At 44.0% G+C, this 16633-nt stretch overlaps 1 protein-coding gene across 3 annotated transcripts in view; it reads right to left on the minus strand.

The window, feature by feature from the left end:
- Nucleotides 1-1331: 1331 nt before the first annotated feature.
- Nucleotides 1332-16633, minus strand: part of MSANTD1 (Myb/SANT DNA binding domain containing 1) — a 92226-nt gene continuing 76924 nt past the window's right edge. For 2 of the 3 annotated variants that reach the window (XM_084626442.1, XM_084626443.1), the window contains exon 4: nucleotides 1332-2150. In XM_084626442.1, the coding sequence (XP_084482568.1) occupies nucleotides 1910-2150 (241 nt within the window). In that variant the 3' untranslated portion in view covers nucleotides 1332-1909. Of the gene's footprint in view, nucleotides 2151-7287; nucleotides 8649-16633 lie in introns of those variants that run through there. The other variant, XR_014711344.1, reaches the window with a different exon arrangement.

Here is a 16633-nt window from a genome sequence, read left to right on the forward strand (position 1 = left end):
AGAAAGACTCTAGCAGCAGGGAACTGCCAGATCCTCTCCCTGCTGTGAGTGGTTTTCCTGTGGAAAGGAAAGGCTCTAGCAACAGGAAAGTAGCAGGAACAATACATTGCTAAAAATAGCAATGTAGACATGGCAGTATGGCTTAGGCAAGTCAAGAGCTGTGTAGCATCTGTGCTCGGGTACACACCCACACTCTTCAGATGTGTCTTTACTCTACTCACCTAAGCTGTGCCTCACTGTCTACACAGCTATTTACACTCATGGTGAAAGGGGGCTATCAAAGTATGTAATCTAAAGAAGCATGCAGTGTGGACATATCTTTAGTTTCTCTGTATTTAACATGGGTATATGAACAATAGTTACCTTATATTTAACCTGTGTACATGATCAATATTACCTACATAACAAAGGTGTTTTGAGGGTTAAATTAAATGTCAAGTGCTTTGAAATGCTTGGATGCCAAGTACTATTATATAAATGCAAAGCACCATTTGAGAATTCTGGTCTGTAGCCACTAAGAAGAATACTCTCTTATGATTGAGTCTAATCAGCCCTTAGATGGGCAACTCTTGCTTCACAAATACAGCAGGAGCAGTGTGAACTTGACAGTAGAAATATTTGTTTCTCAAAGAGATAGCATATCAGCAGTTCAGATAATCTAGATCAGAGTTATTTGTTCAAGATGATTTTTAATGAAATACTCTATAAATAAAGACAACAAGAATGCTGCTAGTACTTCATCTTGATGACTTCTATACCATCCTTTAGGATTTCAGCTGCCTCTTGTGGTATATTAATGTTGACCACCCTCCCTTCATTTAAACCACTCCTTATAATATACTACTTCCATGTACCGTATCAAAATTATTTCACCAGCAAGAGAGATTGTTCTGGAAAAGTGTTATTAAAAATAAATGTTATACCACACTTTGAGATACCCTGGATGACCCAAATATGTGGCTATTATATCTCTGTATTGTGTTTTAGAATGAAAACTCCTTGAGGCAGTAGCAATATCTTCCACTGTTTTGCACTGTCCCAAGCACACTATCTGCCCAGCAAATAATAAATAAGGTTATCTTTGTCTTTATTTCACTTGAGGGAGATCTATATCTAAATATAAAATGTATACACACAGTACAATATGTTTCTTTTGTGATAGAGAATAAATGGAGTTTTCTAATTGTTCGTTGATCATAAAGTCAACAGATTCCAGTTAGTAATGAAAAAAAATTATACATTTAATATGAAAAGCAACTTCAAGTACTTTCAATACAGTTTAGTATTCAGTATATAGTTTTTATTTTTTTTATCAAAAGTGTATTTGGGAGATTATTTAATATTTCATTTTTGAGTACTGTTCATTTTTGCATGGAGTTTAAAATGTCCTGTGTTTGGTGATCTCAACTAGCTCTTCACAAGAATTATAGTTCACGCCACACAACCTCTGCATGTGTTTCAAAACTGAGTCTGGCTTGGACAAAGTCAGAAATGCAGTGAATGTGTCTGGAAAATACACTACTGTATTCTTCCACAGTAGGTCAGGTTGCAGACCTTGGTATGAAGCAGTACACAAGACTGCTGCTTGTAAAATAATACCTGACCTTAGCATAAATAGTACAGTAAATTTCATTTCCCAGAGCTATTCGTCCCTTAACCATTCAGTACAAAAATAGTTACAATTAGGTATATATTGCACCAATTTCCTCACTGTTATTACTTAACTCCACAAGATCCTGGATAGTTCTCACCCTGCATTAACTGTTCTCTTTGTTTCACTAGGATTACACTAAGATATTAATTTCCATAGAAAACATGGGAAAAGGGCAACAGACACACATAAGTTGTGTGATAGTGGATTTCTATAACATTGTTAAATAGTGTAGTTTAGCAGCATTCACAAAGGAAACTACACATTAGACTTGGAGATCATTTTCTCCAGTAGGTTCATCATTCTCTCCTGTAGCTGCAGGCTTTGAACTTGAATGATGTTTTGCTGATCTAGAATCCTGCGCACCTCCCTACAGGTTTCTTCCATAGCTCTGCTTAACTTCTTTTGTTCTTCCAACATGGCTTCCATTAGTTTTAGTTTCTTCTTTTGGAAACTACAGCTTTGAAGCTTTCTTTTCTTAACTGGTCTTTCTTCAGCTCTGAAATACAAATATTTTTTAAACATTAAACTCATATATCTGGTAAACTATAAGTAGGGCCTAAAATTTTATAGCCCTTTCTTGATCAAGTTATGTCTACTAGGGCTGATAAAAACCAACTTTATCCTACTATAGCTTTTAAAAAGTGCATTTTTACAGTTATATCATTTAGAAAAAGTTACTACTGAGCTTCTGGAAAAGAGCCAGGAATTTCCTTGTTTTTAACAAGGGTTTACGTTACATAATGCAAGTCAGAATATTCGCCTTTTATCGGATTTTCTTACCCTTTAAGCACCAAAGTTTTATTGTGAGAGGTTGGTTACTGTCTTTGAAGAACCCATCTTGTTAAAAATATATTTATACTGGACTTGGAATTCTAACTCCATAGCTACAGTAAACATCTCATCACCAGGCACTGCTACTTTAGGGCAAGATTGTAGCCCATTGTTACAGATCCTGCAGAGCTCTGCACCAATGAGGCTGTTCCCACTGTGGTGTAAGCCAAATCTCAAATTGTGTCCTTGCAGTACTTTCTCTTTGTGTCTCTCAATCAGTCCTTAAATTGCTGCCTGTAATTTGCCCAGAGACCTACCACCATATAGGGAGGTGTCTGGTAAGAGAAATTAACTACTACTAGACAAAATAAAGTTCTTAAGAAAATCAAATAGACTATTTCTGATCTTTGGAGAAAAATCTATGAGTTAAGTCAGCTCAACTCAAAGGCTACATAGGTGGATAAGACTACACATCCAGCCATGTTATAAATTAGCTGATGTGCCTCTGCCTGGATGTGTCAGAGCTCCCTCAACTAGGGAAATAGCATCTTTAATAGCATGCACCTGCTGTATGTCCTTATCTGAAATCTGTATGACTGTTACTTTTTTTTTTCTTTTGGGGTGGGGGGATGTCACATCTTCACAAATTGCTATTTGCTCAATGGTGCATCAAGATCAGTTTCTGGGTTTTGGAATATAGTGCTCAAATTGTTACTCAATTAGCAAGGGTCCTCACTCAGTGCACCACCTCTGAATGGTCAGTACTAGTCAGTCTTCTACACTAGGGCTTTGCAGCAGCAATGTAATGAAGAAGAAAGAGGGGTAACAGACAAACAGTAACTCTTGTTCCCCAAATGTATTGCTACCAAAGAACGACACTGACCTTCACCCTTGTTCATTCTACTTCAGAGCCTACTTGTAAACAGTGCTTCAATAAGTGGAGAAAAATTGGGAGATTGTTAAGGGAGGGAGTGAAAGGGGTATTTGCATCCTCAGTCTATGGAAAGTAGGGATCAAGAAAATTGTGTGTGCCTCTCTACAGTCAATCACTGCTCAAAAGGTTTCTGTGACCATATGGCTAAGCACAAATCTCCTAGCGTGTGGTTCTGTAGAGGCAATACTGCTGGAGAACAAGAGCAACTACTGACATGATGATCTGGAAGGAAACAGAGAAAATAATTGCTGATAAAATTTGGAGATCATGATTGGCAGAATAGTAAATGATGAGGACAGGGCAGTCATTTAGAGTGATCTGTGTTCTCCTAGTAAGGTAGGCCCAATCAAACAAAATGTGTTTTAATACAGCCAAATGCAAGGTCAGACATCTAGAAATGACGAATGCAATACATAATAGGGGTCTGTAATAAATATAAAGGGAAGGGTAACCACCTTTCTGTATACAGTGCTATAAAATCCCTCCTGACCAGAGGCAAAACCCTTTCACCTGTAAAGGGTTAAGAAGCTAAGGTAACCTTGCTGGCACCTGATGCAAAATGACCAATGAGGGGACAAGATACTTTCAAATCTGGAGGGGGGGCGGGGAACAAAGGGTTCTGTCAGTCTGTGTGATGCTTTTGCCAGGAACAGATCAGGAATGCAGCCTTACAACTCCTGTAAAGTTAGTAAGTAATGTAGCTAGAAAATGCATTAGATTTTCTTTTGTTTAATGGTTTGTAAAATAAGCTGTGCTGGAGGGAATCTATATTCCTGTTTTTGTGTCTTTTTGTAACTTAAGGTTTTGCCTAGAGGGATTCTCTATGTTTTGAATCTGATTACCCTGTAGGGTATTTACCACCCTGATTTTACAGAGGTGATTCTTTTCCCTTTTCTTTAATTAAAATTCTTCTTTTAAGAACCTGATTGATTTTTCATTGTTCTTAAGAGCCAAGCGTTTGGGTCTGTGTTCACCTGTACCAATTGGTGAGGATTATTATCAAGCCTTCCCCAGGAAAGAGGGTGTGGGCTTGGGGAGGGATATTTTGGGGGAAGATGTCTCCAAGTGATCTCTTTCCCTGTTCTTTGTTTAAAACGTTTGGTGGTGGCAGCATACTGTTCAAGGACAAAGCAAAGTTTGTACCTTGGGGAAGTTTTTAACCTAAGCTGGTAAGAGTAAGCTTAGGCGGTCTTTCATGCAGGTCCCCACATCTGTACCCTAGAGTTCAGAGTGGGGAAGGAACTTTGACATGGTGGCAGAGCGGTGGCATCATTTTGAACCAGAGATTATTTTGAACCAGAAGCACAGTAGGATTTTAAAAGGACATTTTTTTTTCCTTTGGGCTGCTTGGAAGCAGCTTTTAAGTTGAAAGCAGTTAGAGTTTTTCTGTCTCTTTGCCTGGAGACAGAGCATCTCCATAACAAAAGGATTTTTCTCTAAGATGAGACCTTTTTTTCTGATAGCTGTTCTCAGGTTACAGCACACCAAATTTTACAAGCCAGGTTTTTTTTCTTTCTAACTCTCGGGTGTAAAGTTAGTTAAAAACAGAGAGGTTACGATGTCTGTCAAGGTTCCTCCCCCACTCTGAACTCTAGGGTACAGATGTGGGGACCTGCATGAAAAACCTCCTAAGCTTATCTTTACCAGCTTAGGTCAAAACTTCCCCAAGGTACAAAATATTACCCCCGTTATCCTTGGAATGGCCGCTACCACCACCAAACTAATACTGGTTACTGGGGAAGAGCTGTTTGGACGCGTCCTTCCCCCCAAAATACTTCCCAAAACCTTGCACCCCACTTCCTGGACAAGGTTTGGTAAAAAGCCTCACCAATTTGCCTAGGTGACTACAGACCCAGACCCTTGGATCTTAAGAACAATGAACAATCCTCCCAACACTTGCACCCCCCCTTTCCTGGGAAATGTTGGATAAAAAGCCTCACCAATTTGCATAGGTGACCACAGACCCAAACCCTTGGATCTGAGAACAATGAAAAAGCATTCAGTGTTTTACAAGAAGACTTTTAATAAAAAATAGAAGTAAATAGAAATAAAGAAATCCCCCCTGTAAAATCAGGATGGTATATATCTTACAGGGTAATTAGATTCAAAAACATAGAGAACCCCTCTAGGCAAAACCTTAAGTTACAAAAAAGATACACAGACAGAAATAGTTATTCTATTCAGCACAATTCTTTTCTCAGCCATTTAAAGAAATCATAATCTAACACATACCTAGCTAGATTACTTACTAAAAGTTCTAAGACTCCATTCCTGTTCTGTCCCCGGCCAAGACGACTACAGACAGACACACAAACCCTTTGTTTCTCTCCCTCCTCCCAGCTTTTGAAAGTATCTTGTCTCCTCATTGGTCATTTTGGTCAGGTGCCAGCGAGGTTACCTTTAGCTTCTTAACCCTTTACAGGTGAGAGGAGCTTTCCCCTGGCCAGGAGGGATTTCAAAGGGGTTTACCCTTCCCTTTATATTTATGACACGCCCCCCAAATCTCAGCTAGGGTGAAACACTGGCTGGGATTTCTTCCTGGAGCTCTAGGAAAACAGAGTTAATAAGACACATGCATCTCTAAATATACTACCAAGTACATAAAGACTAACAATATTTTCCACATCTCAAGGACGATTTTAACCAGTTGATTCTGGGAAACTTTCACGGGAGAGTGCATCAGCCACTTTGTTAGAAGCTCCTGAGATGTGTTGGATGTCGAAATCAAAATCTTGGAGAGCTAAACTCCACCGAAGAAGTTTTTTGTTAGTTTCTTTGACGGTGTGAAGCCACTTTAGGGCAGCATGGTCGGTTTGCAGGTGGAAACGCCGTCCCCAAACATATGGGCGTAGCTTTTCCAGAGCGTAGACAATGGCATAACATTCTTTTTCAGTGACTGACCAGTTGCTTTCCCTCTCAGACAGTTTTTTGCTGAGAAACACTACAGGGTGGAATTCTTGATCAGGTCCTTTCTGCATTAAAACTGCTCCCACACCACGCTCGGATGCATCTGTGGTTACTAGGAACGGTTTGTCAAAGTCTGGGGCCCTTAGTACAGGGTCAGACATGAGTGTCGCTTTAAGCTTGTTAAAGGCCTTCTGACACTTTCCGGTCCACTGAACAGCATTTGGCTGTTTCTTTTTGGTTAGGTCTGTCAGTGGGGCAGCGATTTGGCTGTAGTGCGGTACAAATCGTCTGTAATAACCGGCCAAGCCTAAGAAGGATTGAACCTGTTTCTTTGACTTTGGGACAGGCCACTTTTGGATAGCATCCACTTTGGCCTGTAGGGGGCTGATAGTTCCTTGACCCACCTGGTGTCCAAGGTAAGTCACTCTGTTTAGGCCTATTTGACACTTCTTAGCCTTAACAGTTAGTCCTGCCTCCCTTATGCGCTCAAGGACTTTTTGTAGATGTTCCAGGTGGTCTGCCCAGGAATCCGAAAATATGGCCACATCGTCAAGGTAGGCGACTGCATATTCTCCTAATCCCGCTAGGAGACCATCTACAAGTCTTTGGAAAGTGGCGGGTGCATTTCGCAGCCCGAAAGGGAGTACATTAAATTCATACAGCCCGAGATGTGTGATGAAGGCTGACCTTTCCTTGGCAGATTCATCTAGCGGTACCTGCCAGTACCCCTTGGTTAAGTCCAAGGTAGAGATGAACTGGGCCCTTCCCAGTTTCTCTAATAGTTCATCTGTGCGTGGCATGGGATAGTTGTCTGGGCGAGTTACAGCATTTAGCTTACGGTAGTCCACGCAAAAACGTATTTCCCCATCTGGTTTGGGAACTAGAACCACTGGAGATGCCCATGCACTTTCAGAGGGGCGGATTACACCCATCTGTAACATATCCTGGATCTCCCGTTCTATAGCAGTTTTAGCTTGAGGAGACACCCGGTAAGGTTGGACCCTAATTGGGTGAGCATTACCTGTGTCAATGGAGTGGTATGCCCGTTCAGTCAGTCCTGGGGTGGCTGAGAACGTTGGCGCGTAGCTAGTGCACAGCTCCTGGATCTGCTGTCGCTGCATACGCCCAAGGGTCATGGAGAGGTTCACCTCTTCCACACCACAGCACATTTCCCTTCGTAGTAGACACCTTCAGGCCACTCAGCGTCGTCTCCTCCCTGGGCTGTAAACTGACAAACTTTTAATTCTTTGGAATAAAAGGGCTTTAGAGAATTAATATGATACACCTTAGGCTTTCGGTTGGAGGTGGGGAATGCTATGAGATAATTAACAGCTCCCAGGCGCTCCTGGACCACGAATGGCCCTTCCCACGATGCTTCCATTTTATGGGCCTGGAGCGCCTTTAAGACCATGACCTGGTCTCCTACTTTGAAGGAACGCTCTCTGGCATGTTTATCATACCAGGCTTTTTGCTCTTTTTGAGCATCCTGTAAGTTTTCTCTAGCAAGGGCTAAAGAGGTTCGGAGGGTGTTTTGTAGGTTGGTTACAAAGTCCAGAATGTTAGTTCCTGGAGAAGGTGTAAATCCCTCCCATTGCTGCTTCACCAACTGCAATGGCCCCTTAACCTCACGGCCATATACAAGTTCAAATGGGGAAAACCCTAAACTGGGATGTGGTACAGCTCTGTAGGCAAAGAGCAACTGCTGCAATACTAGGTCCCAATCATTGGAGTGCTCATTTACGAATTTACGTATCATGGCCCCCAAAGTTCCATTAAACTTCTCCACCATGCCATTTGTTTGATGATGGTAAGGAGTGGCAACCAAGTGATTTACCCCATGAGCTTCCCAAAGGTTTTTCATAGTTCCTGCCAGGAAATTAGTCCCTGCATCTGTGAGGATGTCGGAGGGCCAACCTACCCTGGCAAAAATGTCTGCTAGTGCCTGGCACACACTTTTAGCCCTGGTGTTGCTTAGAGCTACTGCTTCCGGCCATCGGGTGGCAAAATCCATGAAAGTCAGTATGTACTGCTTTCCTCTGGGTGTCTTTTTCGGAAAAGGACCCAGAATATCCACAGCTACTCGCTGAAATGGAACTTCAATGATGGGGAGTGGCTGGAGAGGAGCTTTGACCTGGTCTTGGGGTTTTCCCACTCTTTGGCACACCTCACAAGACTGGACATAGGTAGAAACATCCTTGCCCATTCCCTCCCAGTGGAATGACCCCCCCAAACGGTCTTTGGTCCTGTTCACCCCAGCATGGCCACTAGGGTGATCATGGGCTAAGCTCAAGAGCTTGGCCCGGTATTTAGTTGGAACTACCAACTGTCTCTGAGGATGCCAGTCTTCCTGGTGTCCCCCAGAAAGAGTTTCCTTGTATAAAAGTCCTCTTTCTACAACAAACCTGGATCGATTAGAAGAGCTGAGAGGCGGTGGGTTGCTCCGTGCTGCCGTCCAAGCTCTCTGGAGGCTTTCATCTGCTTCCTGTTCGGTCTGGAACTGTTCCCTTGATGCTGGAGACATCAGTTCCTCATGGGATTGTGGACCTAGGCTTGGTCCCTCTGGAAGCGATATAGGGGATGGAGCTGTTTCTGTTGACTGTGAACCGCTCTCCGCTGGTGCACTATGTTGGGATTCAGGCTCCGGCTGAGCCTCTTGTGTAGGGTTATTGGCTGCTGCCAGTTCAGGTTCGGTGGGGCCCTCTGGTGTTGAGGTTGCAAGTACTGGATTCAGTGCTGACACGGGGTCTGGTGTTGGTTGTTTGGCTGGTTCCGGTTCTGGGACTGGTTCCGTCTGGGTCTCTGGGACTGGATCCACTACTGCTGTTGCAGACATTGGCCTGGGGTCCAGGTCCATCACCTCTGACTGGGTCCTGATAGAAGTTTCCGGAACAGAGCTAGGCCTCACGGCTTGTTTAGCCTGGTTGCGGGTGACCATTCCCACCCTCTTGGCCTGCTTCACATGATTGGCCAAGTCTTCCCCCAACAGCATGGGGATGGGATAATCATCATAGACTGCAAAAGTCCACATTCCTGACCAGCCCTTGTACTGGACAGGCAACTTGGCTGTAGGCAAATTGAAAGAGTTGGACTTGAAGGGTTGAATCGTCACTTGGATCTCTGGGTTGATTAAATTGGGGTCCACTAAGGAAGCATGGATAGCTGACACTTGAGCTCCGGTGTCCCTCCACGCGGTGACCTTCTTCCCACCCACACTCACAGTTTCCCTCCGCTCCAAGGGTATCTGGGAGGTATCTGGGCCTGTGGACCTCTGGTGTGATTCCGGTGCAATGAACTGTAATCTGTTGGGGTTCTTGGGGCAGTTGGCCTTTACATGCCCCAGCTCGTTACACTTAAAACATCGTCCAGCTGACGGGTCACTGGGGCGAGAAGGGTTGCTGGAGAACGGGGTGGTGGGACGATAAGGGGTCTGGAGGGTCCTTTGGGAGGTAGGTGGGGCTTTGGGCGGCCCCCGGTAATAGGGTGTGGTCTGGGGTGGTCCCTTCTGGTCTCCGCTCCAACTGCGACCAGTTTTCTTCTTCTCTGCCACCTCCACCCATCTGGCTCCAATCTCTCCTGCCTCAATTACAGTTTTGGGTTTCCCATCTAGGATGTATCTTTCTATTTCCTCAGGAACACCCTCTAAGAATTGTTCCATTTGCATTAGGAAGGGCAAATTTACTGGAGATTCAACACTTGCTCCTGATATCCAGGCATCCCAATGTTTTACAATGTGGTAGGCATGTCGGGTAAATGACATGTCTGGTTTCCACCTTAGGGCTCTGAACCTCCGACGAGACTGCTCGGGTGTTATCCCCATTCTGACTCTCGCCTTGGATTTAAACAGTTCATACTTGTTCATGTGTTCTTTAGGCATTTCAGCTGCCACCTCAGCTAAGGGTCCACTGAGCTGCGGCCTCAGCTCTACCATGTATTGGTCAGTAGAGATGTTGTACCCAAGGCAGGCCCTTTCGAAGTTTTCTAAGAAGGCCTCAGTATCATCACCTGCCTTGTAGGTGGGGAACTTTCTGGGATGGGAAGTGGTACCTGGAGAAGGATTGCTAGGGTTTGTTGGTATATTCTGCTGGGCCTTTATCCTCTCCATCTCCTCCACATGCTTCCTCTCTTTTTCCTTCTCCTCCTCCTTCAGCCGCATGAGTTCTATCTGTCTTTCATGTTCCCTTTGTTTTTCCTCAGCCTGAAATTTGGCTAATTCCAGCTGTAGTCGAGCTGAGGATTTGGCCATTCTAACCTCTCTGTTTTTAACTAACTTTACACCCGAGGTTTAGAAATAAACAAACAAAACTTGGCTGTAAAATTTTGCTGTGCTGGAATAGAATACCTATTCTCTGATAGTGATTGTCAGCCTACAGAAAAAGACAATTCCCTTGTCTCTGCTCTGGGCCCAAATTAAAGCAAAAAACCTCCAACTACTTGGAAACCTGCTTACCCAGCCCAAAGAAGAAAAAAAATTTCTTTTCAAACCTGTGCTCCTTGTAAAACAAAAAAAAAATCAAAATCCGAAAAAAAACCCTGCCACTTTTGTCTCCAGGCAAATGGGTAGAGCACACACCCCCTATTTACTTTTAGGAAGAAAAGAAAAAAAAAACCCTCTGGGTTGGAAGACTGTGAATTTCCCTGCAGGAGTTAAGTACCCTGCCTCCAGGCAAAGAAAACCTGCAATTCACAAGATAATCCCCTTTTGTCTCTGCTTGGCCACAAAGCAGAGAGAAACCAAGCTGCTTTCAGTTTCAAAGCTGCCTTCTGGACTTCCTAAAAATTCCTTTTTAAAATCTGTATTTCTAGTTCAAAAAATCTCAACTGGATCTCAAAATGATTTCAGGTTAATCCCACCACTGTGCCACCATGTCAAGGTTCCTCCCCCACTCTGAACTCTAGGGTACAGATGTGGGGACCTGCATGAAAAACCTCCTAAGCTTATCTTTACCAGCTTAGGTCAAAACTTCCCCAAGGTACAAAATATTACCCCCGTTATCCTTGGAATGGCCGCTACCACCACCAAACTAATACTGGTTACTGGGGAAGAGCTGTTTGGACGCGTCCTTCCCCCCAAAATACTTCCCAAAACCTTGCACCCCACTTCCTGGACAAGGTTTGGTAAAAAGCCTCACCAATTTGCCTAGGTGACTACAGACCCAGACCCTTGGATCTTAAGAACAATGAACAATCCTCCCAACACTTGCACCCCCCCTTTCCTGGGAAATGTTGGATAAAAAGCCTCACCAATTTGCATAGGTGACCACAGACCCAAACCCTTGGATCTGAGAACAATGAAAAAGCATTCAGTGTTTTACAAGAAGACTTTTAATAAAAAATAGAAGTAAATAGAAATAAAGAAATCCCCCCTGTAAAATCAGGATGGTATATATCTTACAGGGTAATTAGATTCAAAAACATAGAGAACCCCTCTAGGCAAAACCTTAAGTTACAAAAAAGATACACAGACAGAAATAGTTATTCTATTCAGCACAATTCTTTTCTCAGCCATTTAAAGAAATCATAATCTAACACATACCTAGCTAGATTACTTACTAAAAGTTCTAAGACTCCATTCCTGTTCTGTCCCCGGCCAAGACGACTACAGACAGACACACAAACCCTTTGTTTCTCTCCCTCCTCCCAGCTTTTGAAAGTATCTTGTCTCCTCATTGGTCATTTTGGTCAGGTGCCAGCGAGGTTACCTTTAGCTTCTTAACCCTTTACAGGTGAGAGGAGCTTTCCCCTGGCCAGGAGGGATTTCAAAGGGGTTTACCCTTCCCTTTATATTTATGACAATGTCAGAATGCAATGTTCAACAGAAGCTGAGGAAAGATAGAAGGAATATGAAAGATGGGTAGAACTCAAACTAATGGAGATTGATGCACAAGCAGCCAAAGACAAAACCAGGGGGGAGGCAAAAGAAAAAGAAATGGAGGTTGCCTACAGGAGAGCTATGGAGGCAAACGAAAAAGAAATGGAGGAGAGGGAAAAAGAGAGGAAGCATGCACTGGAGATAGAAAAGGCAAAGGCTCAGCAGAATATACCAGATAACCCTAACAATCCTTCCCCAACAATCCACAAATGGGAGCGACTAAGTCCACAGTATGATGAATCCAGTGATATTGCTGAATATTTTCTCACCTTTGAGAGACTGTGCACACTCCATAAAATTCCTGAAACTCACAAGATGACCACATTGGTCGCAAAATTGACTGGAAGAGCTCTGGACATATTCAATAAGATTCCTATTGATGAGGCTTCTGACTATAATATATTCAAGGATTTGATTTTAAAGCAATTTCAAGTTACACCTGAAACTAACAGAGTAAAATTTCAAACCCTTATGAGAGGGCCTGGACTAAGTAATGTGGCTTATGTAAACCAGATGACAGATCTATTTGATAAATGGCTCAACGGACGGGCTGTAACTAACTTTGGAGGAATGCGGGATTTGATGATACAGGAGCAATTCCTGAATACGTCCAAGGAGGATATAAAACAGTGTTTATAGGATAAGAAAATGGACTCAGCAGGAAGTCTGGCTTCTTATGCTGATCAATACGAGCAGTCCCAGACTGCCAGAGAAGTGGGCCAAACCAGAACAAAATGGGTGGAGTGAGGAGAGAGAAACAACCCTGGTCGCAGTTGGAGCGGATACCAGAAGGGACACCCTCACACCACACCCTACTACCGGGGGCAGCTCAAGGCCCCAACTACACACCAAGGAACAGACACCTTATCGTCCCATCACACCGTTCTCCATCAACCCACCTCGCCCCAGTGACCCGTCAGCTGGATGATGTTTTAAATGTAACGAGCCAGGGCATGTAAAGGCCAACTGCCTCAAGAACCCCAACAGACTACAGATCATTGCACCGGAATCACGCCAGAGGGCCTCAGGCCCAGATGCCTCCCAGATACCCTCAGAGCGGAGGGAAACTGTGAGTGTGAACGGGAAGAAGGTCACAGCATGGAGGGACATCGGAGTATAAGTGTTGGCTAACCGTGCTTCCTTAGTGGACCCTAATTTAATCGACCCAGAGGTCCAAGTGACGATTCAACCCTTCAAGTCAAACTCTTTTGACTTGCCTACAGCCAAGTTGCCTGTCCAGTACAAGGGCTGGTCAGGAACATGGACTTTTGCAGCCTATGATGATTATCCCATCCCCATGCTGTTGGGGGAAGACTTGGCCAATCATGTGAAGCTAGCCAAGAGGGTAGGAATGGTCACCCGCAGCCAGGGTAAGCAAGCTGTCACACCTAGCTCTGTTCCAGAAACTTCTACCAAGACCCGGTCAGAGGTGATGGAACCGGACCCCATGCCAACGTCTGCAACAGCAGTAGTGGATCCAGTCACAGACACCCAGACAGAGCCAGTCCCAGAACCGGAACCAGCGGAACAACCAGCACCAGAACCATTGCCAGCACTGAATCCAGTACTTGCAACCCCAACATCAGAGGGCCCCACCGAACCTGCACTGGCAGCAGCAGATAACCCTACACAAGAGGCTCAGCTGGAGCCTGATCCCCAACATAGTACACCAGTGGAGAGCGGTTCACAGTCAACGGAAACAGTCCCATCACCTGCATCGCTTCCAGAGGGACCAAGCCCAGGTCCGCAATCCAATGAGGAACTGATGTCTCTGGCATCAGGGGAACAGTTCCAGATCGAACAGGAAGCAGATGAAAGCCTCCAGAGAGCTTGGACGGTGGCACGAAGCAACCCACTGCTTCTCAGCTCTTCAATATCTACGCGCCGACATTCTCAGCCACCCCAGGACTGACTGATCGGGCATACCACTCCATTGACACAGGTAATGCTCACCCAATTAGAGCCCAACCTTACCGGGTGTCTCCTCAAGCTAAAACTGCTATAGAACGGGAGATCCAGGATATGCTACAGATGGGTGTAATCCGCCCCTCTGGCAGTGCATGGGCATCTCTAGTTCCCAAACCAGATGGGGAGATACACCATTTAGCTTATGGTAGTCCACGCAAAAACTTAACTCGCCCAGATAACTATCCAATGCCACGCACAGATGAACTTTTAGAGAAACTGGGACGGGCCCAGTTCATCTCTACCTTGGACTTCACCAAGGGGTACTTGCAGATACCGCTAGATGAATCCACCAAGGAAAGGTCAGCCTTCATCACACATGTCGGGCTGTATGAATTTAATATGCTCCCTTTCAGGCTGTGGAATGCACCCACCACCTTCCAAAAACTTGTAGATGGTCTCCTAGCAGGATTGGGAGAATATGCAGTCACCTACCTTGACAATGTGGCCATATTTTTGGATTTCTGGGCAGAACACCTGGAACATCTACAAAAAGTCTTCGAGCACATAAGGGAGGCAGGACTAACTGTTAAGGCTAAGAAGTGTCAAATAGGCTTAAACAGAGTGACTTAACTTGGACACCAGGTGGGTCAAGGAACTATCAACCCCCTACAGGCCAAAGTGGATGCTATCCAAAAATGGCCTGTCCCAAAGTCAAAGAAACAGGTCCAATCCTTCTTAGCCTTGGCCGGATATTATAGGCGATTTGTACTGTAATACAGCCAAATCGCCGCCCCACTGACAGACCTAACCAAAAAGAAACAGCCAAATACCGTTCAGTGGACTGAAGAGTGTCAGAAGGCCTTTAACCAGTTTAAAGCGACACTCATGTCTGACCCTGTGCTAAGGACCCCAGACTTTGACAAACCGTTCCTAGTAACCACAGATGCGTGTCTAAGCATGGTGTGGGAGGAGTCTTAATGCAGGAAGGACTGAATCAAGAGTTCCATCCTGTTGTGTTTCTCAGAAAGGACCTGTCTGAGAGGGAAAGCCACTGGTCAATCAGTGAAAAGGAATGTTACGCCATTGTCTACGCTCTGGAAAAGCTATGCCCATACATTTGGGTACAGTGTTTTCACCTGCAAACTGACCATGCTGCGTTACAGTGGCTTCATACCGCCAAGGGAAATAACAAAAAGCTTATTCAGTGGAGTTAGCTCTCCAAGATTTTGATTTTGACATCCAACACATCTCAGGAGCTTCCAACAAAGCAGCTGATGCACTCTTCCGTAAAAGTTTCTCATAATCAACTGGTTAAAATCATCCTTGAGATGTGGAAAATATTGTTAGTCTTTATACAGTTAGTAGTATATTTAGAGGTGCATGTGTCTTATTAACTCTGTTTTCTCCTAGAGCTCTAGGACGAAATCATAGCCAGCGTTTCACCCTATCTGTGATTTGGGTGGTATGTCATAAATATAAAGGGAAGGGTAACCACCTTTCTGTATACAGTGCTATAAAATCCCTCCTGGCCAGAGGCAAAACCCTTTCACCTGTAAAGGGTTAAGAAGCTAAGGTAACCTTGCTGGCACCTGATGCAAAATGACCAATGAGGGGACAAGATACTTTCAAATCTGGAGGGGGGGCGGGGAACAAAGGGTTCTGTCAGTCTGTGTGATGCTTTTGCCAGGAACAGATCAGGAATGCAGCCTTACAACTCCTGTAAAGTTAGTAAGTAATGTAGCTAGAAAATGCATTAGATTTTCTTTTGTTTAATGGTTTGTAAAATAAGCTGTGCTGGAGGGAATCTATATTCCTGTTTTTGTGTCTTTTTGTAACTTAAGGTTTTGCCTAGAAGGATTCTCTATGTTTTGAATCTGATTACCCTGTAAGGTATTTACCACCCTGATTTTACAGAGGTGATTCTTTTCCCTTTTCTTTAATTAAAATTCTTCTTTTAAGAACCTGATTGATTTTTCATTGTTCTTAAGAGCCAAGCGTTTGGGTCTGTGTTCACCTGTACCAATTGGTGAGGATTATTATCAAACCTTCCCCAGGAAAGGGGGTGTAGGGTTTGGGGGGGGGGATACTTTTGGGGAAGACGTCTCCAAGTGATCTCTTTTCCTGTTCTTTGTTTAAAACACTTGGTGGTGGCAGCATACTGTTCAAGGACAAGGACAAGTTTGTACCTTGGGGAAGTTTTAAACCTAAACTGGTAAGAATAAGCTTAGGGGGTCTTTCGTGCAGGTCCCCACATCTGTACCCTAGAGTTCATATTTGGGAAGGAACCTTGACAGGGTCTGTATCCTGGAAAATAGTGACGGAAATAGATTTAGGTTTCATAGTGGACAAACTCCTCAACATGAGTTCCAAAGGTGATGCTGTGGCAAAAAAAGGGCTAATTCATTGGATGTATTAACAGGGGAGTAGTGAGTAGGAAGGTGATTTTACTTGTGTGTATGGCATTGGTGAGACCAGTACTAGAATATTGTGTCCATTTCTGGTGTGCATATTTTTTAAAAGATGCTGAAAAATTGGAGAGGGTGAAGAGAAGAGCCAGAAAAATTATTTGTGGGCTGGAGAAAATGCCTTA

This window comes from Lepidochelys olivacea (genome assembly GCF_965140295.1).
Source record: "Lepidochelys olivacea isolate rLepOli2 genome assembly, chromosome: 4".
NCBI lineage: Eukaryota > Metazoa > Chordata > Testudines > Cheloniidae > Lepidochelys > Lepidochelys olivacea.